At 46.4% G+C, this 24,293-nt stretch overlaps 1 protein-coding gene across 1 annotated transcript in view; it reads left to right on the top strand.

The window, feature by feature from the left end:
- Window positions 1–24,293, top strand: part of DNAH9 (dynein axonemal heavy chain 9) — a 188,722-nt gene that overhangs the window by 113,301 nt on the left and 51,128 nt on the right. The window contains exons 53-59 of the mRNA XM_040588011.1: window positions 71–306; window positions 2,407–2,529; window positions 4,558–4,762; window positions 9,822–9,986; window positions 12,357–12,497; window positions 14,815–14,985; window positions 16,873–16,995. Of these exons, the coding sequence (XP_040443945.1) occupies window positions 71–306; window positions 2,407–2,529; window positions 4,558–4,762; window positions 9,822–9,986; window positions 12,357–12,497; window positions 14,815–14,985; window positions 16,873–16,995 (1,164 nt within the window). The remainder of the gene's footprint in view (window positions 1–70; window positions 307–2,406; window positions 2,530–4,557; window positions 4,763–9,821; window positions 9,987–12,356; window positions 12,498–14,814; window positions 14,986–16,872; window positions 16,996–24,293) is intronic.

Below are 24,293 nucleotides of genomic sequence, written 5' to 3'. Positions count from 1 at the left end.
GGAATACATTGCAAGTCACACTCGCTGCTTTTTATCGACACATTAGGAAGGATTTCTCCTTTCTTCCCAGGTGCCAATCCCCATAACTCCATCCCTCGATCCTCTGACCATGCTGACAGATGATGCTGATGTCGCGGCTTGGCAGAACGAGGGCCTGCCAGCTGATCGGATGTCCACTGAAAATGCCACCATCCTCACCAACTGTGAGCGCTGGCCCCTCATGGTGGACCCCCAGCTGCAGGGTATCAAATGGATCAAAACAAAGTATGGTGAAGACCTCAGAGTGATCCGGATTGGGCAGAAGGGGTAAACATCAACCTTATCACGTAATAATACCTTTTAACAGTTGTCTGCCTGTGGTATTTGGTGAACAGCGTACATTTAACTGCAGCCATCTGAGCCAATTATATTGAGGAAAACCCTCAAATGTATTTGTGCATCAGCTGCTTATTCATTAGCAAAATGATAGGGACTTCTCATTAAATAGAGGGTCTGTTTAGTGCTTGGCTCAGTTACCATAGAAACTCCTCTGAAACTGAGAAAGGAGAGAGCTGTGTACTGGAGGCTGAGCATCCTCCATCAAGCTCGTCTTCTGTGTTATGTCCTGACTTGGTTTCACCCAGGAGGGCGAGTAGGGCTTCCCACGCCTTGGAAGAAGAGAGGGGGCCTGGGTGTGGAAGGTGAAGCTGCCATGAGGGTCACCATACCCTGCAGACCAGGTGGGCAAACCCCGCTGCCATGCGGGCACCAGCATGGAGGCTCTCATTGCAGCACCTCGGCATCGATCTGGCCAAATCTCTTATGGGAAGGCTTTGCCACTCCTGGCTCTTATCTCTCTGGTCAGCACACAGTCTGCTCTTCTGCTATCTCAGTTTGCACCCATTTCTACCCAACAGAGAGGAGTCACAGCTGGGATGGAGCACCAGAGCTAAATCCCTGTTTGGATATGAGTGCTGAGATATTTATTTTTTTAATTTTTAATCCAGAGCAAAACATTGGCAACAGGTGAGAGTGGTCCAAGGTTGATGCTTGCAAATTCATGTAGATTTGGAGATGTCTTGGGGTTGCCCACATTGTTTTGCTGGTGGCTCCTCTGCTTTCCTCATAGACGGTAACAAGAAGTTAATAGATTTGATCTCATGTGGGATGAAAATACAGCTCGTTTTTCATTAGAGCAAAATCCTGCTTCCTGACCAACATGGTCACCATGCCTTGCAGTTATTCAAAGCAATCTGTGGAAAAGTAAGGATCCAAGAGGAGGCACCTAAATACAGACCTCTGGGATGGAACAAGAGGAGCAGACCTGTAGCATTCACATGCTGCCATTACAGCTTGCTGTGCAAACACAGCATCTCCTTTCCCCCCTCCCTCCCTGGCCCCACATCAGGCTGGCAGGCTCTGAGTGGAGCTCAGTGTGCTGCTGTGACACCTCAGGGCTTTGTCTAAAAGCATCGTTCAGCAAATAAGGGAGTGTTTCATCATCTGGGAAATGACGCTGCTTTATGAGGTTTAAACCCACACCCCAGGATCATTTGAGCCGCTTTGGGGTCAGCTGCTGTCATTCTCTCTGACTGTTTCTTTGTATAAAAAAATCGTTGGACTCAAGAAAAATAGGGGCTGCAGATCAGGGATGGGGTTTGCATTGTGTCAGCCCCTTTAAGTTGGGCCTAAATGTTACTCTGAACTCCTGTCTGAGGTATATCTACCACCTCTTGGGGTCCCAAACTCTCTAGCTTAGATGAGAAACCTACATTTTAGCAAGCAGGGTTAGCTGGAGTGATGCAATGCAACAGTGATGGGGTTAACAGTGCCTGGAGCATCCTCACCACCTGCCCAGGGCCCTTCTCACCTCTTTGCAGAGAGGTAAGTTATGTGAAGTGTAGAGCAGCCCTGAAGGAGAGAGCACAAGCACTTGACCTTGCTCTTCCTAATGCAGAGCATCCCTGTTTCACAGTTCGGCACTGGGCAAAGGGGTCCAGTTCCCTCGTGAGGAAAGCGGCTGTCCTTCACGCGACCCTAAACCCTGGGCAAGCCAGAGCTGAAACCTGCTCTTTGGCCTTGCTTTTACGCAAGATTAACTCCACCAGCAGATTTTGGGGGAAACAAAGTATTTGCTACAAATAACTCTAAGCTGTCCCATCTTTGTTCACTGATGCCCATGCTGTTTTCTTGGCAAAGATGACAGCGTTGTTTTTGTCTGACCTTCAGAGTCCAAGACTTAATTTCTCTTTGCTAGCCAACCAAGGCTCTGCCCATGCCACTTTGTGCATCATGTGTTGGCACCATCTTACTCCTCTTTCCCTCTCTGCTGGCATGTGCATGTAGCTGCCATCGCAGTGTGGAGCACCCCTCCGTCCCTGTCACACCCAGCCTTGCTGTACTGGGTACCAGTGCTGTTTCCTACAGGTACCTGGACACGATGGAACGAGCCCTGGCTGCAGGAGAACTGGTTTTGATTGAAAACCTGGAGGAATCTGTGGATCCAGTTTTGGGGCCATTATTGGGACGTGAAACCATCAAGAAAGGAAGGTGAGCTTCGGGGAGGTTTAACGGCAGGTCTGAAAGGGTTGTTTGGGTGTTGTGCTTCTGTTCCTGACCTCAGGCGGTGGGTGTTCGTATGCAGCAGTGCTGACATCCTGCCCTCAGAAGCGAGGGCATTTTAAATCAGGCAATCACAGGTGATTCAGTCATAGGATGGCTTTGAAATAAACCCAGATTTTTCGTTTTGTTGGACAGTGTCATTGAAACCTCATGTAAAAGACAGACCTGTAATTTTCCTTTTGTATAGTGACCTTAGTGTCTGTAACTGGCTGTCCTGCCACTGAATTACTACCAAAATAGCTACTTTGAATTTTAGCAAACACGGCATACAGCTACAGGTTTAAGCATTAAGAATATATAAGTGTTTCTTAATGAGGTTAGGTTCTCCGTGGCAGCTTCTGGTCACCCTCCAGCCGAGAGGAGGGCAGCGAGAAGGGCAGCCAGGGAGTTCACTTCTTCCCCCTTTCTGTGTGCAATGTAAAATAAGCACATTTTTAGCGTGTGCTTGAATAACGGCAATAATCAAAACCTCATGCTCAGCGCCAAACTTGATTCAGGGACTCTTTTGATGTTTCGCTTGCTTTTGCAGACTGAAGTCGTCTGCCTTCAGAAGGATGGATGTCACTTGGGCTTTTAAGGAGCTCCGCTGCCGAGAGGAGCCCGCGTGGGCTGACCTCTGAGCCCGTGGCCATGCCTCGCCGTGCAGCCCTGCTCTTGGCTTTGGGCAGTAAATAATAGAAAGCCTGTTAAGCTCAGCCTTTCACATTCCTTCAGCTCTTCAAGGATCATTTCTTTACTTGCCTAAAATATCCTCGGGTAATGCAAACTGCAGGGAAAGGCAAGCTGTCTGGCAAGTTTGCAGGGGAAAACAGTGTGCAAAGGGTGAATGGCTGTGGGCTCAGCTGCAGGACGGAGGGGAAGGATCATTTCAGAGGCAGTGATGGTCCCAGTGAAGGGGACTGACATTTTTCAAGGTGAAGATGAGGGTACAGCAGAGGTGGTGGGACCCTTGAGTGAAAAACTGAGTCACTGCCTTTTGGGACAATAATGTCTCTGCTCTTAAAACTCCCTGTAAGATCCCATGTTTCCTAAGAAAGGGTAAATAAGTCGTAAATCAAACCAAAAGTCCGTGGGTTTCATGTCTTCCCAGACCCCACAGATAGATGCTGGTGGTCCCAGAGCGAGGTTTTTTGAAGTCAGGGCTCTCAGCAGTGTTTCTGGGCGCTGCTGTGAGCTGCGTGTGCTGTGTGATTTCTCTCTGCCTCGGTTGCACAGCTGGAAAAGCAGTCGAGGTGGCTGAGAGGACACCTTGTGAGCAGCTGTTTGACTGCAAAGTGCATTCAAACTCTGGCGATAACAGCGCTGCTCCTGTAACCCTCCAACTGCATCCCTGAAAGCGTTTCCAGTTTCTCCTTTCCTCTGGCTCCCATGGGCTTTGTTAAACCTGGACTCAGAGCATGTTGATTCCTGCGGTCTCTGTTTAAATTTTAGACTTGGTGCCAGAATTGCAGAACAGGAGGAGGCTGGGCATCCCTGAGTGATGTTACCTCCCAGGAACGGCAGCCAGCCGCTCTCCTCATCTGGCTTCACTGCTTGAGCTCAGTGTGACCACAGAGCTGGCCTGATCTGAGCCAACAGAGTCGACGATTCTAGCTGTGGCTAATTAAAATCTCCACGCTGAGAGGCTTTTCCTCCATGTAACTCCAGATTTAGGTAGAATAAAACCTCTGTAAAAACCAAGGAGGGTTCATGGTTGAACTGGCTGTCCTGCTGCTGGAAGCTGTGAGCCTCCTCCAACAGGATCCAAAATTCAGAGCCAATGGTCTGGGGTTTTTCTTCTAAATCAGGAGTGACTCAGGCCTGTCTGATTTTAAGTACTTTGTGCTTTAATAGTGATTTCTGTGTGAAGAGTGCAAAGTCCCACGCTGGCAGGTGCCATTGACTGATAGAACCATTTGTCTCTGGGTGAAACCTTGTGGAAGAGATGCACTCATGCCCCTTTTGCTCTGATTTCAGGTACATTAAGATCGGGGACAAGGAGTGTGACTTCAACCCTGCTTTCCGTCTCATCCTCCACACCAAGCTGGCAAACCCCCATTTCCAGCCTGAGCTGCAGGCGCAGTGCACCCTCATCAACTTCACCGTCACACGGGACGGCCTGGAGGAGCAGCTGCTGGCGGCGGTGGTCAACATGGAGAGGCCAGACTTGGAAGAGCTTAAGGTCAGTAGCTGGGAGTTTACACTGGGAACGAGCATAGATAATAATAAAAACATTAATAATAATAAAAACCCTACTATTGTAATTCCAAATAAATAGCATTTCACTTGCAAGGTTGCAGAGATCGCTGAGCTAATCGTGCAATCAGGAGATTTCCCTCGAATGACAAACATTAAGGATTTTTTTTCTTCAGCCTTCTGTTTTCTTGATATTTTTGGAACACTTAAACTGCCATTCCAAGTTTTTTCTTCAAAAATTTGGGCAAGAATCTCTCTCCTTTCCTACCTCTCTTGGAAATGGAAACTGATATTCTCATTATATCCGTTTTTTTCTGGACTTCACAGATTTAACTTTAGAGGTAGGATTAATATTGCTTAATTTTAGGCATTTATGGTATAGGATTCCCACTGTAAATATTGTGAGGCTGGTAATGACATTTTTCTGTTCTAGTTCTTCCTCCCACTTGATTGTAACAGGCCGAAATGTTCTCTCTCTCTTTTAATAACTGTGGTTTCAGTTTCAAGATAATTTTTAAAAGAGAGTCCTTTGTTCTAATGGCACATTTAACAATGTAACAAATATGGATAATACTAAATATTTACTGAGAGTGGGAATAAATTTACTGCACATGCCAGGCCAGTTTTGTCATAATCTTTTCATTTAATGAGGTTCTAAAGTACGTTAGCTGTGCAGCCTTAATGATGCATTTAGTTTTAACCAGGCTCATGTGCTAACGAGCCAAAAGATGGCATCAAAAATACATAATGAACTGATTTAATGTGTAAGCCACAGTTATCTCGCTGGGACAGTGGAAGACCCAAAGGCTCTTGGTCAGGCACCCCTCGCACACGCTCAGCACGGGGCTGCGAGCGCTGCAGCCGCTGCTTGCCTTTGCTGATCTGTGCTGGAGGCTGCTGGGGGGGCCGCAATTAGCACAGCGATGTCATTAACTGCCGTGATGGTGAGGACTGTTCCTCGTAGCCTCGGCAGCATCGCTGTTAGTGGTTGCTGTCACGATAAGAAAGACAAATTCAATATCATGTGCAGTCAACAAATCCACAATTATGCTCTTAAAATTTCATAACTCAGGATCAGCAGTGCTTCCCTCCCATGCTTCAAAACAACTGGGTATTAGAAAACAGTGAAAATGATGTGAATTAGGGATTGCATCTTTTGAAGTCCCAGTGTCTTCAGGGCGTGCATGTTCTGGAAGAAGGAGGCTGAGCCTGGGACCAGGGAAATGCCTCCCAGGTGCCAGCTATGCCCCTGCTGTGGGGCTGTAGTCTCACTTCAGAAAGCACTAAGCAGGTACAAATTGGTGTGGGATGTAATTTTCCTTTCCTTTAAGACTATTTAAGACCTTTTTCTCTGTATCACTGCAGCAAGATAACACCAGGGCTCACTAACTGTCTTCGCCCTCTCATCTACTTCCCTCCTGCTACAGTCCTGCTGCCCCAGCAGGTGTCAGGGAGGAGAAAACCAGCCTGGTGTTCAAGATGTTCTGCTGGATGTGGAACGGTCAGTCAAAGTCTCTTCCCTGCTGGCATAAGAGCAAAGACTTGTATCTCCAGACACGGTGAGGAGGGCTGGCAGTGCCTGCCGGTGCACCGACCCCTGCAGATGAGCATTGGCCACGGGCTCAGTACCTTCTGCCCCCGCTCTACTTACTGATGTGAAAAAAGCCACTAGGCTGTTCGATAGCTGGAGGGAGCTCCTTGAAAACAGATTTGAGTCTTTGGATTCCCCAAAGGAGAGGCCACTTCCCTAAGGGTGTTTTAATCCAGCCTCTCTTCCCTGGGACAAAAAGGTCAGGTGTTTGGTGTCTGGGGAAGGTGTAGGGCTCTGGCTTGAGGGCAGGTGGAGGTGACTCCTACAGTACTCCACAATAGTTACTGAGCTCAAAATCTTGTTAGGAGCAAAGATGGAGCACATCTTATATGAGGAGCCCAGAATTTATTGTTAATAACCTAATGAAAATTAACCAAACAGCTATTATTAATCCAATTATGATAACACTAATATTTTTCGTTTTCTCAACACAGTCTGTTTCCATAATCTTTTCCTTCATTGATTTCTAGTTACTTAGACTTTCTGTTCCTTCTTATCTTTGAAACTTTCTTTATCTGATTCACAGGTTTGCACTGCTACTACAAAGGTGTTCAGGGTCTAAGACCACATTTGCACTCTACTGTATTTTGGTGCTAGGGACAGATCAATCTGTCCAGAATAGCTACTTGCTCTGACTCTACGTTTAAGCCAGGCTAAAACAGGTTAAGGCAGGGGTGACCTGGCTGTGAGACAATCACAGCGAGGAGAAGCTGAAACCAGTTTACACCAAGGCAAGCAAAGCCAAGTCCTGAGACCTTCCCTTTCAGGTCAGTACAAACCCTCTGGCCTTTAATTAGTCTCATTTGCAGTTTCCCTTTGCAAGGATGGCAGTGGTCCGAGTGCTGGTGGTCCTGCCTGTGGTCCACATCGTCTTACCAGGGCTGGTTTCGAGTACCTCCCACCTTCACTACACTTTGCTGGTTGCACTGATATGTCTCAAATGGCATTTGCCTCAAATTCATTATCTGTTCAGTGCTGAGAACAGCCTTAGAAAGAACATTTTGGCAGCCGTGTCCCAAGCTATAGGCAGTTAAGCCATGACTTGGAGTCCTGCCTTGCTGATGTGGTAGGTAAGGTGTGTGTGAAGGTCCCTGCACATTTAGCCTGTGATGGGCAGGGCTGAAGTGCATCTTCAGGAAAGATGATGTACTGCAGGAGTGGGCTGAAAACACAGTGTTGGGTTTTTTTTTCAACTGGTTTGTGCTGTTAAAATAATAAAACCAGCAGAAAGGACAAGGAGAGGAAGGTGGCTACTGTGGCTGAGCTAGGAAGGGCTTGGTAGTGACTCCTGCAAAAGTGGCCTGTAGCTCTGGTGAAGTTGGTTTTGGTTTTTTTTCATGGAACGAAATTTTGAAGGCTCTCGGAGTAACCTGTTTCCCAGAAGTAGTGCCGTTATATATCAGCTGTGAAATAACAGATAATGAGCTCCACTGCAGAAATAAGAAATTATGACCTTGCTACTGCTGAAAACAATAGCATGATAAAGCTGCAACAGATGCAGACTGTTTGGGAATACAGCATTGTGCGCACTTCTAAGGGTGCGCTTCAGAAATTGTGTGGTGATTACAAGCTGTTGGAGCTAAAACCACACGTCCTCATTAATAACTCTAGGGCTTACAGTCCACGGTCTGGAATAATAGCTTGCAAAATGTCATTTTTCAAGGCATGCTATGCTTGAATGACAGGAACGCACAAAATTAGCCATGTTAGTTTTCTGTTTCAAGACTTGTAAAATATTTACCACCATGGGCAAACTCCTGTGTGTAATGCCTACAGAACAGGCCTTTAAAAACAGCCGTTTATAACTGAAATACCAATAAAAGGCATGCTTCGGTGCACATTCTGCTGAACGCTTGGGTTGATGTTAACATGGAATGAATGTGTGTGCAGCAAGTATATGAAATTTCAGGCCAAATATTGAAAGATGACTTATTAATGAAAGAGTTCATCTACTTAAAAACCTCTGACAACAGAACAAACTGGCTCCCTTGTGTGTTGTGGGATTGAAAGAGGTCGGGTCACATTTCTCATTTCTGGGGCTCTTCCAGACCCAGTAGGTAGTTGGAATGTGTGGGTATGTTTTCCAACAACTGTCTTTGGAGCATTAAATCATTTGGCTTATGACACTGAATCTGCTGTGTGCCAGTCGCCGTAGCCTTGTCTCAATTCCATGTGCACAGTGTCTGCTAATCCTTGGGGCTGGCTATTTTTGCAGGGCTGTAATATGCTCTTTTGCAAATTACTTGAATTTCTTGGTTGTGTCATTGAAATGCAGTCTGAGGATTTTAAACTGTGTTTCACACAGTAGTGTTCTACTACCAGAGCGTTCATGATTGACATAATTTACGTAGAGAATAGTCCACAGGCTTATATCTTAGCAGCATCCAAATCAGATGCACAGCTTTCCCACAGGATGTTTTCTGTGATAATGCTAAAAATAGGTGTTCACAGTAGGACCACATACTGGAATAACATAATACACCTGAAATCCAGGAAAGATGCCATTTCCTTGAGCAAACACTTAGAATAGGGCAATCACTTTTGATGGGAGAAAGCCTATTCTGGAGGATTGTTTCAGAAAGGAGACAGATGAGTTGTTTTTTCCACCACGAATAGCATTAATGACTGGTATTTCTGTGGAACAGAGGGGAAATGGAACAAATGTTTGGGGAGAATGGAGGGGGCATTTCACAGAAATTGGAAGTGTGTATATTTATAGGTATAATTCAGAAGGTCTGTCCTTGAGGAGGGATGGTTGTTACTGGTCCGTATCTGCTTGGCTGTCTTTGTGCTGAGTCCGCAGATCCTTTGGCAGGGGGACTTTGTCCTTGCAGGTACAGCTTCTAGCACTGGAAGCCACTGGTCCCAGTGAGATCTAGAGGCCAGAATACAAATGGGAGCAGCAATGAAGTGAGGCTGTGACTTTGCCCTCAGCTCAGACACGCACCGTGCTCATCTCTGGACCCAAGTGACCTTGCTGAGGTTTTTGCCATCAGGTTGTAAGCCCGTGGTCCTCATTGCTGTGACTGGTGTTGGTGTGTAGAATCAAATGCAGAGGTTCACCAGGAGGGGTGAGAAGCAGCAAGGACTATCCAGGCTGACTTGAGCCCAGTAAATAAATACTTCTAACAAAGAGATGCAGGATATATGTTTGAGATAGGGCATGAAGGCCTTTTCCTCCTAATTAATTCGAAGAATTTTAATACATTTCTAGTGAAAGGGCTTGGTTCTCCTGCTACTTGCTGTGCTCTTCAGGGTTTCTCTGAGTTGATGGCTTGTTGGATATGGAGTCATCCTCAGAGCTCTGCCCATGCCCAGGAGTCACAGAGAGCAGGAGTAAGCAATATTGGACTATAGCAACTGTCAGTTAGAAGCCTGTTCCCATGTGAAGGTGGTTAATCCTTACTCTACTGCGTGTTTTGTGGCTAAAGCTTTCTGAATTTGTTATTTGCAGTCAGATCTCACAAAGCAACAGAATGGATTCAAAATCACCTTGAAAACGTTAGAGGACAACTTGCTCTGTCGGCTGTCATCAGCATCTGGGAACTTCCTGGGAGACACAGCGTTGGTGGAGAACTTGGAGATCACTAAACAGACAGCTGCAGAAATTGAAGAGAAGGTACAAAGACAGTGATAGCCTAGAAAAAAGCATGTGTGCGATGTTATCTTCAAACATTTCTGGGTGGCATGTAACTTTACTCTGCCCATCTCTGCCCCTTTTGCTAAGTAGAGAGTAGCAAGTGGTATAAATTGAAGTGCTCTCCATTCTGGGCAGCTTCAGGCCATTTAGTTCTTTGGTGCTTTTGTATGTTAAATGGCCTATTTAAGACAAAGAGAAAACGTCAGTGCCTGATGTAAAGACAATAAAATTTACACAGTGTATCAAGGCAGCTTTAAACTGCTCCAGCATAATCCTGAATACATCACACTTCCTCAATTAAGTTGGATTTTAGTACTGACAGGGGACTGGAATCTGTTGAGTTTGCGATCTTGGGTAAATCTGCAAGAACTTGCATATTTCATACCCTTCCATTTCTGAGAGTATAAATCAGCGTTTGTATTAACTGTGCAGTGTCAGCATCGCCACCCACCCAGATCACCTTGCTGCCTGGCTGGGGTTAGTTAAATCCACAGTGGTTTTCCCCTGCCACTGAGGGAACCTGAGAAGTGTTTGTGGTACCAGGATTGTGATAGGATTCCTGTATGGCCATCCTCAACAGCTTCCCTCCCAGGTCCTCCCATCCTCACAGCCCACACTTGGCAACCTCCAGCCCACTGGCCCACGTTGCCTGGGTAAGTTAACCATGTGCTGGGGCCAGGATGGAGCTGCCTTTCACTTCCCAGTGCTGTAGCCCCAGCAAGGAATGAAGTGTTCCCCGTATTAAAAATGGAAAATATTTCTGCTAGCTGTTCATGGTACAGCAGATGCATGCATGTCTTTGAGGAGGGCTTGCTTGAACCCTCAAAGGGGATGTTGAAGGGATGTTTTGACCTCACAAGCTTTGCATCTTCACCTTGAAGTGCTCCAATTTCTAAACAAGTTGTGGTGGTAAAACTGGTCACTGCCAGCTTTGTGGCAGCAGAGATGAATTTTGGAGTTTGTACCTGGTTGTTATGAGTTTGGTACCACATGGAAAGCTGCCTCAGGGCCCCATTAGAGGTGGTCTTCTCCAGTCAACCTTTACTCTGTTCTTGATCTGTCTCCCTAAAGGAAAGTGTTCAGCCAACATTTTCCTTCCTATGGAAATTCTCCCTGCTTTATTTATGGAAAGCAACTGACTTCCCCACTTCTGGCTTTGATTTTACTAGATTTATTAATTGTATGGGGGCTGCGGTAGCTAAAAGTTAGTTGTCTAGGTCTAACCTAGACTCTGGGCTCCCTTTATAGTCAGTGGAGAGACATGTTTGCTGCCATAAGGGGGACTCATTTAACGGAGACAGGTGATGCGTGGCCCATGCGGATGCTTGTTTTTGCAGCAGACGTTGAAGCTGCTCTTTGGAGCACTCTGATATTGGAGTCCATCACTGCTCATCGGGATGTACAAACAGGCTTATCCCACAGATCCCAGTGTGTTGGTTGTACACAACAGCACACAAGCTCAGTCTGTGCTTCATTGGGAAGGTCCGATGCGCCCCAGCCAGACATGCTCACACCAGCTCAGATCACACAGAGGGAGACCCAGTGGTGTGTGTTTTGGTGCAGGCTGTGCCCTGCCCTGGTGGTTTGTACAACATGTGCTGAGCCCTTTTCTGCCACATCCCTGCTGCGTGGTTTACTGAGCTAGCTGGCTCAGCACTGCCTCGGCAGCAGGTGGCTGAGTTGCGAGTTACGACTGTACATAGCCAGAGCCTAAACTACTCCCTGGGAGGCTCGAGGGTGTCCTTTTATGCTGCTGAAGGGGAATGAAAGAATGAACAGAACTGAGACGATAATGGGGTGAAGTATCTGCCAAAAGGATTCTCACCATGTCCATCACAGCACCTACGCAGACACTGGGCCAGCAAGGTAGGATGTGTTAAACGCTGGTGAGGAAAGGCAGCAAATAGCCTTATAAATTAGCAGTTCTCAGCCTTGGGGGAAGCTGCCTCAGGAGCAGCACCAAGTCTGTGCAGCCCTGTGTTATTAATGACCTGCACAGGTGGGGGGCAATTAGCAGGAGAAACTCATTGATGAGAAACCCAATTCCAGTGACTAAAGAGCAGGGACCCTAGTGAGAAGCCTGGAGGGGGCTCAGGAAAAGAGAGAACTGGGCAGCAGGGTGGTAAATGCAGTTCAATGGAGAATGTGCCGTAGGAAGGGGAATGCTGGGGGTGGGTGTCTCAAGCCCGGCTGCACCGTGGGTCGGAGGGTGGGGGCTGCTCCCTGCAGCGGTCGCATGGGGGTTGCCCGTTGCTTGGTCTTTGTGGCAGATGCCAACCCTCCCCTGGGCTGCAGACCCAATTCATCAAAATGCTTTCACGGTAATTTTGTTCTGTGTTTTCCTCCCAGGTCCAGGAGTCCAAGGTGACAGAAACCAAGCTCAACGAGGCCAGAGAGCACTACCGACCTGCCGCCGCACGGGCCTCTCTGCTGTACTTCACCATGAACGACCTCCACGCCATCCACCCCATGTACCAGTTCTCTCTGAAGGTGCTGTCCCCAGGGGCTGTGGAAGGTGGTGCCGCTGCTTCTTTCCCTAACTGAGGTTCAGAGCCATCATCCTGAGCCTCTTGGGGATGTTTGAGCTCCCAAACACAAAAGACCATCTAACCTAAACCATTCTGCTGATTTGGTTATATGGAAAAGTTTCCCATAATATATTCCTTTGTGCATCTGCTTAAGATACATTACTCTTAACTTGTGTTTTAATGGTGTTTAGCACTCATTGGGGAAGATTTTTGTCCAGAATTCACTGCAAATGCTGAGTCAGGCATGGTCTTCACTGCTGCGGTGGAAGGAGCAGTGTTTCAGCAGCACCTGCCATGATGACCCCGTGAGGGGTGGCCAGATGGAAAGGTCCCTGCGTTGAGCTGAGTGTGGGCCGGGGTCCCTGCTTGGCTCTGGATTTGCCAGCCAACCCACCGCAGGTGGTTGGGTGGGATCGGGTTAGACGGGCTTACGTTAGCTTTGCTTTCTTTCGCTTGGCTCCTTCCTAAGCAGTTGAAGTCTCATGTAAAGACACAGTCTGACATGCAGGTGCTGCCCAAGGCACAGGGGAAGTCTTGGTCCCTGCGTGGTTTCTAAGGACCTACCTGCTGCAGTAAGTCTGGGAGCGCAGACCATGCCTTGGCAGGGCGCTCCCAGCAGGTCTGGCCAGTAGAAACCCACGGGCCTTTCGGGTATTTATCAGAGTTCTGGATTTAATAAATGGATAGACCTTTTTTTATCACAGGAGAAAGATTTTTTTTTTGGGGGGGGGGGGGGGGGGGGGCGAGGGGGTGGAGGGTTAAATGAGATGGCATCCTAGTCTAGAACTTCTTCCAAACAATTTCTTAACTTGACAAGTGACCTGGAAAAAGTAATTGAGAAGAGAATACAACATTTTGAGCCTCATCCACAAATAAGTTTTTCTTTTTGGTATCTGTGACTCGTATGTTGAAGTAATTTTGCCCAGAAAACGTACGGAATATCTTTTGTGCAAGGGTGCCCTCTGAAAGATTCATTCCTTACACATACATAATAGATACAGGAGTTTCTGAGGTTTCACCTTTAATCTTCATCTTCTGTTTTTTGTTTGTTTTATGTTTTCCAGTTAACATTAGTAATGTGTATAAATACACAGAAAATTATTGGGTGAAATGTTTTTATCTAATAAATTCTGATGGCAGATCATAAAACATTGTGTAAAGATGCACAGAGATGATTTTAAAATACTTACCACACAGCTAGAAGCCCATTATAAATTAGAGCAAACAAGATTTATATGCTACTCTGCAGCGTGTTTTAACACAATTTAAAGAAATGTTAAGAGGGAAAATGCATTCTGCAATTATTTAATAATGCAGTAGGTATCATTGTTACTTTAATTTGTTGAGGCATTGCTTTTCCTTTGCAGAACCCTAAAAATAATGCTGCCAACACAGTCGTGCCTCATCCAGTTAGTGCTATTAATTTGTGTTGGCCTGGTTATTTCCTATTAGCTGGGTCCCAGTATACAGAGCCTTTGCATTGCTAATCAAGACTTAGGCAATTTTTTTTCTTTTTCTTTTTGCAGTTGCATTTGATAATTTGCTAATGGGTTTTCTTTGGACAGCCTTGGAAGTGTTTTGTCTTCTCTCATTTAGACCAGAAATGTTACAAGAATCCTTAGTAGCCTTATATATGAGCATCATTCTTGATACATTCACCTATCCCCAAGGAGACTTTACTGACTGATTAAGATGAAGTCCTACCTGCCCTTCTCAGCTTGTCCTTTGCTGAATCCAGGCAGTGAAATACTTATGGGACTTTTCCTTGTATTTGGGGGAGTTGCTTTTTTCTAAGTTGAAATATATGGCAAATGGGAAGTATGCTTTCCTCTGGGAATGCCACTATCTTTTGGTTTAACATTTGCAGAGAAAGTGGACTGTGTAATCCCCACATGAGAACACATTTGGCCAGAGACATGTTTCTTATATGCACTGTGTCTTAATGCAGTCTCTGCGCTACTTTGTCAAGCCCGGGAGAGCGCAGTGTCACAGGGAATGTCATCACTGCCTGCCTGCATGCTCCCGAAAAAGCAGCTAAAGAAAAGGTACAGGGTCTGGTCTCCAGATGTGTTCCCCTGTCTCCTGGAGCTGGTGGGCCACACTGCTGGGCAGGTGGGGATGCTCTGAGGATGCTTTGAGGATGCTTTGGACATGCTTTGTCTGTGACCTTAGAGACACAGTATCTGAACTGGCTTCATTTAATTGCAACAATTCAGGTGATACCCAGGAGCGTGCAAAGAGCATCTAGAAATACCAGTGTCCTGTGTCTCCCCACCTAGGCGTTCAGAATCGTGTTCCAGAAAGCTGTTGAGAGGGCAGCCCCGGCCGAGAGCCTGGCGGTGCGTGTGCTGAACCTCATCGACAGCATTACCTTCTCCGTCTTCCAGTACACAGCCCGGGGGCTGTTCGAGTGTGATAAATTGACCTACACCGCTCAAGTTACCTTCCAGGTAAACACCACCATTCCATGCCATTTGCATTCAATGATTTATGTTACAGGCAAAGATATTGGCACACAGGGAAAGCTCGAACTGTCACAGCTGTGGCCTTCAGCATCAGAGCAGCAAATACAAAGGCTGGGGAACTGATTTTCCTCTCTGCCTCTCTTGCTGATAACAGTCACAGATGCTGTGTTTGATTTGCATTATGCTGACAAATGGTTGGTTGAGAGAGTAATACCTGCTTGCAGAACCGAAGAAAAAGGATAAAGCAAGCTGGTCTTGAAGGCTTATTGCTTTTACCGAAAAGAAATGCTTGCTACGTAACTGCTGGGTTTTGTCTAGTGTGTTAGTATAATTTTCAGTCTATGATCTGAGGAAGGAGACCTTTGTATATCCCTGTGCTGAAATCCAGTTCAATCAACAAACAGTGCTTGGCATGATGTTGCGAAGTTGTTAATAAGTTTGTGCAGTGAATGACCATGAAAATGCCCTGACATGTAGAATACAGATACGAACCAAGTTTGAACGGCTGGAACACTGTGCAGGTCTAGTTAACCTTGATCCAGTGACTGCCATGATTTTTTTAATTCTACGTAACAAAACAGTATGTCTAAAAGGGAAAGTAAGTATATATATATATATATATATGCACACCTATATCTACATATGTAAAATATGCACTCTAACAATATATTCTGTTAGTAAAATGCGCGTAAAAAGTCAGCTCATATTTTTCAACATCGGCTTTAATTCTGACCCAAAGATTACCTGCATTTTCTAATATAGATCTCTGAATAAAGTATTTAAGTAGCACATGTTGTTCTCCTAACTACACTAAGCACTAAAAATACTTAATGGGTCACTTTAAGCTGTCTGGAAAACCAGCATCTGCAGTTTTGGTGTGTGGAGGCAGCTGAGTGACGAGGCGCAGTGTAATGCCATTTAAAGAAGCAGTTGGCTCTTGAACTGGGTGCCTCGTTGCCACCGTTGGTGGCAGAGATGCCAGGCACACTTCAGATGCCATTGCTAGGAGGCAATCGTGAGATACAGTCTAGGATCTGTGACAAGTAAATGACACATTCACCACTCCAGCACTGTTCTTTTTCCACCCACAATTGGTGTTCATGGTTTTGGAGTTTATCTCTGAGATTTCAGAAGTCTGGCAGTGCACTTGGAGCAGTGGCTCCAGCTGGGCTCATGAGCACGCATGGCTTTCCAGAATTACCTCGAACATTGCTTTGGTGGCCTTACTCCAGGTATTCCCAAAAGCCGCCGTTGGTGGTAAAAACATTGGTAGGAGCTGAATGGCCCAGGTGCTCTCCAGTGTTTGAGACCTCAGGGACCTGCTTATTCTCTTGATGCATGTACCAGAACGGGGTTTTTTGTTTGTTTGTTTTTGTTTTGTTAGTTTGTTTTTCAAAATGCTGTCAGTATGTTTTAACTTAATTTCTAAATTGAACCAGACAGTGAGAGAGGGATAAGACCTTGGCAGCATGCCCTAGGGATGCATGCTCTGGTTCCTCTCAAGACAGTTCTCTGTTCTCTGGCTGCAGACACCAAGCACTGGGACCTGCAGCACACCCTGCAGCCTGAGTCTCTGCTGGCAGGGACTTCTCACTGTGCTCTCTATGAACCTGGATCACAGCCCTTGCTACAGAGTTTTCCCAAATTTTGGTCCTCTTGTGTTGCCAATCTCCATACTCGTTCCTGGTCTTCTTTTAGGGAGACCCAAAGCACTTTCATGGTATGTTTCATCACCCCCCTCCAACATGTGGCACTAACTACTTTTTAGCCACACATTTGGCAGCTACATGAGTTGAATAATTAATCTGCTAGAGTATATTGCTGCTCTGTATCCTGGCTACTCAAGGATATCTTGCTTGTTTGGAATCGCAGATACTTCTGATGAATAAAGAAATCAACGCAGTAGAACTGGATTTCCTACTGAGGTACCCAGCACAGACTGGAGTCACGAGCCCTGTGGAGTTCCTGTCTAATCACTCTTGGGGAGGAATCAAGGTATCTGCTTTACTTAAACTGTGTGCCCTCAGCATCCCTTATCTCTAAACACCTTTCAGCAGCCTTCAGGTTGGTTGTTATAGCATTTGGTGAACAAAGTTCAGACCATACATGAGAAGTAGCACAAAAATGCCCCAGAAGTGTAGAGTTCGGTAGGTACAAAGTAGGACAAGAATGTTGGCGCCAGTTATATTTAATATCTTTATTGATGACCTGGACAAGGGGATCGAGTGCACCCTCAGTCAGTTTGCAGATGAGACCAAGCTGGAGGGGAGTGTTGATGTGCCAGAGGGCAGGAGGCTCTGCAGGGGGGTCTGGGCAGCCTGGACTGATGGGCCAAGGCCAATTGTAGGTGGTTCAACACGGCTCCATGCCAGGTCCTGCCCGTGGGTCACAGCAGCCCCAGCAGCGTTGCAGGCTGGGGCAGGGGGCTGGGAAGCTGCCTGGAGGGAAAGGGCCTGGGGGGGCTGGCTGACGGCTGGCTGGGCATGAGCCCCCAGTGAGCCCAGGTGGCCAACAGCATCCTGGCTTGTGTCTGAGACAGCGTGGCCAGCAGGACCAGGGCAGTGACCATCCCCCTGTGCTCAGCACTGGTGCAGCTGCACCTCGAGCCCCGGGTTCAGCTCTGGGCCCCTCGCTCCAAGAGGGACGCAGAGGGGCTGGAGCGTGTCCAGGGATGGGCAGGGGGCTGGGGAAGGGGCTGGGGCACCGTCTGATGGGGGGCAGCGGGGGGAGCTGGGGGTGTTCAGCCTGGAGAGGTGGCAGCTCAGGGGTGACCTGATTGCTCCCTACAGCTGCCTGACAGGGGCTGTAGGCAGGGTGTGTGTGTGTGTGTGTGTGTGTCTCTTTGCCCAGGTAACAAGTGACAGGACAAGAGGAAACAGCCTCCAGTTGCACCAGGGTGGGTTTAGACTGGGTATTAGGAAAAATGTCTTCACTGAAAGGGTGGTCAGGCACTGGAACAGGCTGCCCAGGGAGGTGGTGTAGTCATCATCCCTGGAGGTATTAAAAAAATGCATAGATGTGGTGCTTAGGGACATGGTTTAGTGGTGGACATGGCAGTCCTGGATTAATGGTTGAACTTGATGACCTTAAAGGTCTTTTCCAGCCTAATGAGTCTATGATTCTATACAAGACCGACTTTGTGGGCTCTTCTTGACTGTACCCCTAATGATCTGTGTGTCCCCAAGAAGGTGAATGTTCCCTCTGAGCTTTAGGCTTCTCTGTGAGACAGGAATAAGAATATCCTCTGGGTTTTGTGGTTTGTAGATTGTAAAGGACGTGGAGATCTTTGCTGTATTTGGGAGGTGGTGGGAATTTAAGGTAGATAGACCCATGTGCAGAGATGTGCTGGGGACAGGGGAGTGACAGCTGCCAGTAGTTCTGCAGAAAAATACTGTCATGGCCATGAGAAGGTCTAACAGCTAACATGTATTTAGACTGAAAGGTGAGGAAGAGATGTGAGTTATCCCATCTTTGCTCCCATTTGTCAACAAAAGTGAATTGTGCTAGATTTGGACCTGAATCAGCAGTGTCTGATTTGTTTTTTTGGAAGGGGTCAAAATGTTCTTCAAGTTAGGCATGCTCAATCACACCTTGCTGGAACTGAGATTGTATCTTTTGTTTTATTGTAGCTTCTGATCAATCTCAGGCACCTGCTGTGATTTAAGAATCGGTTTTATTTCTAGCATTCTGCCTGTGTGGGACATTTCTCTGCTGCTGTGTAGTAGGGAGTGAAGATATCCTGGTTTCATTGGGGTATTTCTCAAATTTTCATCTGGGACATTGGGTTTTCCCTTTCTCTCCCTTCCACTGTGCTGCACAGGGAATGTATCTGGTTCCTGGAGGGCAACCAGACGAAATATCTTAATCCAGGCTCAAGACATCTCTGATACTCTTTTCTGGTTTGTGTTGTTTTGTGGGACTTCCCAGAGGTTTGCAGGAGCTCCAGCTTGTGGTGCCACATGCCTTCTAGGCAAGCACACACTAGGCATGGGGCAAATGCTGTCTTTTAAGGTAACACGGAGACAGAGCTCTGAGTTGCAGACTGCAGTTCAGAACTCGGATGAAGCTGATGTTTCTCACCCAGGCCACCCATAGTGACTTCAGTAGCATGGAACAATTCATGACAGACCTGTCTGCCCTGAGCAGGAGTTGCCATCTCCATCTCTTCACTGGCAGCGAGGACAGGGCCTCTGCCTCGTTCTGCGCACACATGCTCTCGCTCATGTTGAAAATGTCACAATCACATTTTCAGCCGTAAACCAAGCTTCAAAGGACTCGCTAAACCAGCCTTGTTCATCCTCTGAAAGGTGTACATCCATAATAATGGATGTATGAAAAAAAATTTCTACAACCTTTCTTTAATCATCTGCTGTTTGGCAGTGGTGTTTTGCTGTTCAGACAGCAGCAGCTTTATTTTTGTTTCTCCTTTGAGGACAAATTAAATGGATGCATAGGGTCAACACACGCAATTAGGGGAACTCAGCCATCAACCCACGAAATATGGGCTTTGCAACAGCATATTTTGTTGTTGGGCTGTGCAGTCTGTATAGATGGTAGATGTACATACATGTTATTGCTTGAAATCTCAGGCTTTCCCAGCTCTGCTCTGTCCCTGCCAACGTTCAGCATGGGGATATACAGGGTGAACGGTGCAGTTCAGTTCCTCTGGAGTCCTTTTTGATTGGTGTTCTTCACTGCTTGGGAGCATCCTACACTGCAGAACTTCTTTCTACTTCAGTCTTCTAAGTTTCCTCTGGAAGATGAACTTCCTTCCACCATAGGTTTCAGAGGTTTTGGGCTCTGATTCTCATTTTGGAGATCCTTTTATGCATCTTAGGAAACACATTACTCTTGTAATGCCCAAGGATGCCTTTGCTAGTCCTGCCTGCAGATGGTGCATTTTCCAGGTAGATACCATCTGAGTTTGCAGGGCTTTCTTTGTGAGAGCATCCCTTCTGTTCTGGCTGTTTCCATCCAATGTGGGCGAAACGGCCTTTCATGTTCCGTGCGTGCTGCACCATGATTGCTGCAGCTGCCTCACTGCTGTGATGAAGTCGGTACAGTTGCTGGCTCATGGTCACAAACACCAGAAGGAACACCAACTCCCAGTCATTCGTTCCTCAGACTTTAATCTTGCATCACTCTTTGACATGTGCAGGAGAACAGGTATTTCTGTGCGTAGCGTCAGGGTACGTAGCAGATGCTCTCCGAACCTGCCCCGAGACCTGCAGTAAGGAACTCAAACATCAGAGCTCAAACGCGGTCAGGGGCATCACTGAACAAAGGCTTCACCCCTTCCAGCAGCATCGGCCACGTGCCCCAGCTTCATCCCCGCAGCAGCCTGCGCGCTCTCAGCCCTGGTCCATCCCCAACTGCTGCAGTGTCAGGTACTTATCACGTAGTTGGCGTGTGCATGGTGTAGCTGGAGACCTGTCCCAAGGTAGGCAGGAACTGAGAGTGCAGTGTCACCTGAAGTGGCCTGACAATAACCGATTCTCTTTGAGCTGAGCCCTTCCCACTCAGCAGCTTCTTCCCCACTGAGTCTCTTGGGGGTTGTGGTTGAGATGGAAATTACGTGATGCCAAGAAACGCTGCTCTGCATCTCCACTTTTGCCGAGCTGTGGGTTAGCAGGGTGTAAATACGTCCGAGTGTGCTGCACACGTCGGGTGTTTCCAGCCTCAGGTGCATCTGCCGTCCCCACGAGCTGCACGTCTGAGAGCTGCAGTCACCGGTCAATAATCTGTGCTAATTTGATGTATTTCAGGAATTTCAGATAGTGGATTCTATATTATCAGATACTGAATACTCTTCAGATTGTCTTTTGTGATGATTGTAATATAGATTTTGCTATAAATAATACAGCTCATGTCAACTTTATTAGTGTTTATTGTCTATTAACGAGTGTTGGTTTATTAGCCTTGGAGTTTTTGGCAACTCAAGTTACTTGAGGCATGGTTTTAGTACAATCACATTTTGTCACAGACTGCTATAATTAGGTTAATTAGTCATGGCTTCTACACAGCTTATTAGCAGGCTAAAATCTCCTTTTCTTTCATCAGGAAGATTAAGTGCTGTAATAAATTGTTTCTTCAACAAAGCTTGAGCAAAGTACATTTCAGATTCATATTTCAAATTCGAAGTGGAATTTAGCATTCTGCTAATTTTTCACAGAAACATTGAAAATGCTCCTGCACAAAGTGCTCCTCCTGCCAGGGGTTTCAGGCCAAGACAGTAGTGCTAGAAGAAATCAGTATTGATATTTGTGGCTCGTTATGTGCCTCCCATTTTGAACACGAGAACTTCAAAGGAAACTTCATTAAATGTTAAGGATTTTGGGCATGCAAATAGCCTTGTGTGGCTTGGCTTATTTATTGTTGTTGTTTGATTAATTATATATATAGGCTAATAGTCCTTTGCAGTTGTACAGCTGTCCTCAGCTCATGATGCTGGAGGATCTGACACGTGTTAATGATTTAGTCTTGAAGTTTCTTTTAAGTTTGGTAAAAAGTTTCACAGAGCTTTTTGCTGCCATGTGTGTGCCAGGGAAGCTCAGTATTTACCACTGAACGAAGAAACCCACGTACTGGTCCAGAAGGGCATGGTTTGTAGGGAAGTGTAATATCTTTTATTAGGTCTGCTGATAGACTTGGAAAAAAAATAGGTAAGTTCCAGGCTTTTTAGTACTTCTTTAAGCCTGAAACAGGAATTGAATTCAAACTAAGTACAGGTCGAGGAAAAACTGCTCTGAGCTTTAACTTGATTCTGTTCATCAATCAGCCTGTGTGTGGGAGAAGGCAGCCTCTGCGGAGCCCCTGCGGAGGCACATGAGTTAGCTCTGGAGCAAGGGGAGATGTTAGCAAAGGACACAGCCATTAGCCTTAGTGCAAATACTGCCTCTGGGTCATTGAAGAGTTAGTTAAGAGCAGGAAGGGAAGAAAATTGTGTCATTTAATGAAAGCAGTGCCTTTGCGGAGTCCCCGGCTCTGGCATTCAACAGAGTGGGTCGTTTCAGTTCTAAGGCCTGTCTCTAGCAGGTACTTAATAGTGATCTCTCTCTCGAGGCCAACAGTATTCTTTTATTCTTAATGAGGTTTTCTGTCTTTTTTCCAATTTCCTTTATTGCAGTATCGTATACTTTCCTCACCCTCTGCGTTCCGAGTACTTAGCTTGGAAGTTTTTATTTCTGCTGGTACTTCTGAAAAAGTTTTTAGTGTGCATGCAAGGTTGTCCATTTCTTCTGCCTTGGCTGCTGGGTGCCTTGTGGTCTTCCTGCCCTTGCGGGCACACCTTGGGCCACGCAGGTGCGATGCTGCTGCTGCTCGAGCTGCACAGGATGTCACAGCCACATGCAAATAACTATTTTGGTTCTTGTTGCATGATTGAACTTCACATAAAATCAGTGTACAGATTGTCCTCTTCAGGGGTTTTGCCCCATTTTTTTTTTCTTCTTTCCTTCACTGGAAGGTCTTCTGTGTCGTAAGATGGAGATGTTGATACCTAGATGGGAGGTGAGTGTTCTCTGAATTGATGCACTGTGATTCCTTCAACCCCTGTGCGACGCAGTCTGCTTGTTGAGCTGTTCTTCAGTTATCTGCAGGGCTGAGGCAGACAGCTTCCATCATGGTTCTGCTCTGAGCATGGATATAGAAAGTAAAATGGGCCAGCAGTTGTTTTCTGGCCCTGGCAGCACCTGAATCCATACAGTCAGACTCCCCTCACCTCCCAAACCAGAGAGACCTCATATATTGTTTACTGTGGGCAGTCTCTGGACTGTCCTACCACCTGGGCTATCTCCAGGCATTTTCTGAGGGCAGGTGAGTTCATCAAAGTCAAATATAAGCCAGCAAAATAGTAGTAACCTCTGTGGCTCATGGTGAGCTTGTGCCTGGACCTCTCCTGCAGCCACAGATTTGGGAGCCAGATCAGCAGGCAAGAAAAAAGTATGTGACTTCTCACTGTACGAGTGTGCTGGGTCTGAGATAAGCAAATAGAAATTCCATCTCCTCGTAGTCTGAGACAACCTGGCTCTGGAACAGCTTTGTAGATGCCTGAGCATGGTTTTTGGTCCTGAGCTAATACAATCTGCCCGTCAGCGGGGCTTATTCTCTTAGGCAAAACCTCACACGAGGCATAGTTACACACCTTCTGTTCAGAGCCCAGTGCCAAAAGACCATGCCTGTGCTTCTTAGGGGCTCAGCACCACAGTCTGTGTTTGCCTACACATGAATGTTCCCAGAGTCAAGCTGGACTCTTCTTGAGCTTTGCCACTACTAATAAAGCTAGCGGTTATACCCTTATGGTCTTTGTTTTCATGGTTGCCTTGGCCAAAACCAGCCCTTTTCAGAAGATGAGGGTGGCTTCAGGCTGAAGGGTTGGCACAGATTTCCCTGTGACCCCAGTGATCTCTGCTGTGACACTGGTGCTCCAGCTCCCTCCTTGCCGGGGAGCTGTGTCCAAGCTGCCTCGTGGCCTTACGCCTCCTGCAGAACCGTGGTCCCCGATGAACTGTGTGTGCATCTGGCTGTCACCGCAGCAGCCTGTTCCCACAGGGTGGATGCAGGCAGCTCTGGATCTCTTTTGCACAAATACGCGTTTCCCAAGTCTGATTTTCTTTGTGATATTTTCTGCAGTGCCTCTTCATTGCTGAATGCAGATGTGTCGCCCAGGATAAGTGAAGCTAGTTAATATACAGCAAGAATACACCTGGCCAGCTTGGATTACTTCTTCATCCCAATCATTTCCCTCATCTTTTTCTGAAGAGGAAGAATTTTCATTATGTAGATATGAAAACGCTACTGAAAGGGCATTGTTTAATAAATGTGATGTTGAATAATGAGCTCTAAATACTGAATTCAGCTTTCGAGGAGGAGAACAGCAGTAGACAAAGTAGTATATTAACTCCATATTTATAATTTTGCAGAATGCAGATGATAAGATTGCGTGTGTGGCTTATGAGATAAAATACCGAATCATATATTTCACATTTAAGAAAACTGGATTTTTTTGACAAAAGAACAGAAATGTCTCTTCCAACTTTCACTTTTTGTACTTTTTAGGCACTGAAATTTTTCATTCTTGTCAAAGATTCATTGTGACACAATCTGCTGCCTATATTGTGTTTTTTGCGCATAAGCAAAATCCTTTGATCAGACCGGTCAGATATGGAAGGCTTGCAGCTCACCGCTTCCCATGTACGTTCGGAATTGTTATTATGTCAGAAAATCATAGCCTTAATTAAACACTTTCCATTAACTCAGTTCTTCAGATGTACAGCATATTAGTGCATCTTTGA

This window comes from Falco naumanni, chromosome 1, assembly GCF_017639655.2.
Source record: "Falco naumanni isolate bFalNau1 chromosome 1, bFalNau1.pat, whole genome shotgun sequence".
NCBI classification, from domain to species: domain Eukaryota; kingdom Metazoa; phylum Chordata; class Aves; order Falconiformes; family Falconidae; genus Falco; species Falco naumanni.
Note: the sequence above shows the minus strand (reverse complement) of the source record. Positions and strands in the feature narration are given on the sequence as shown.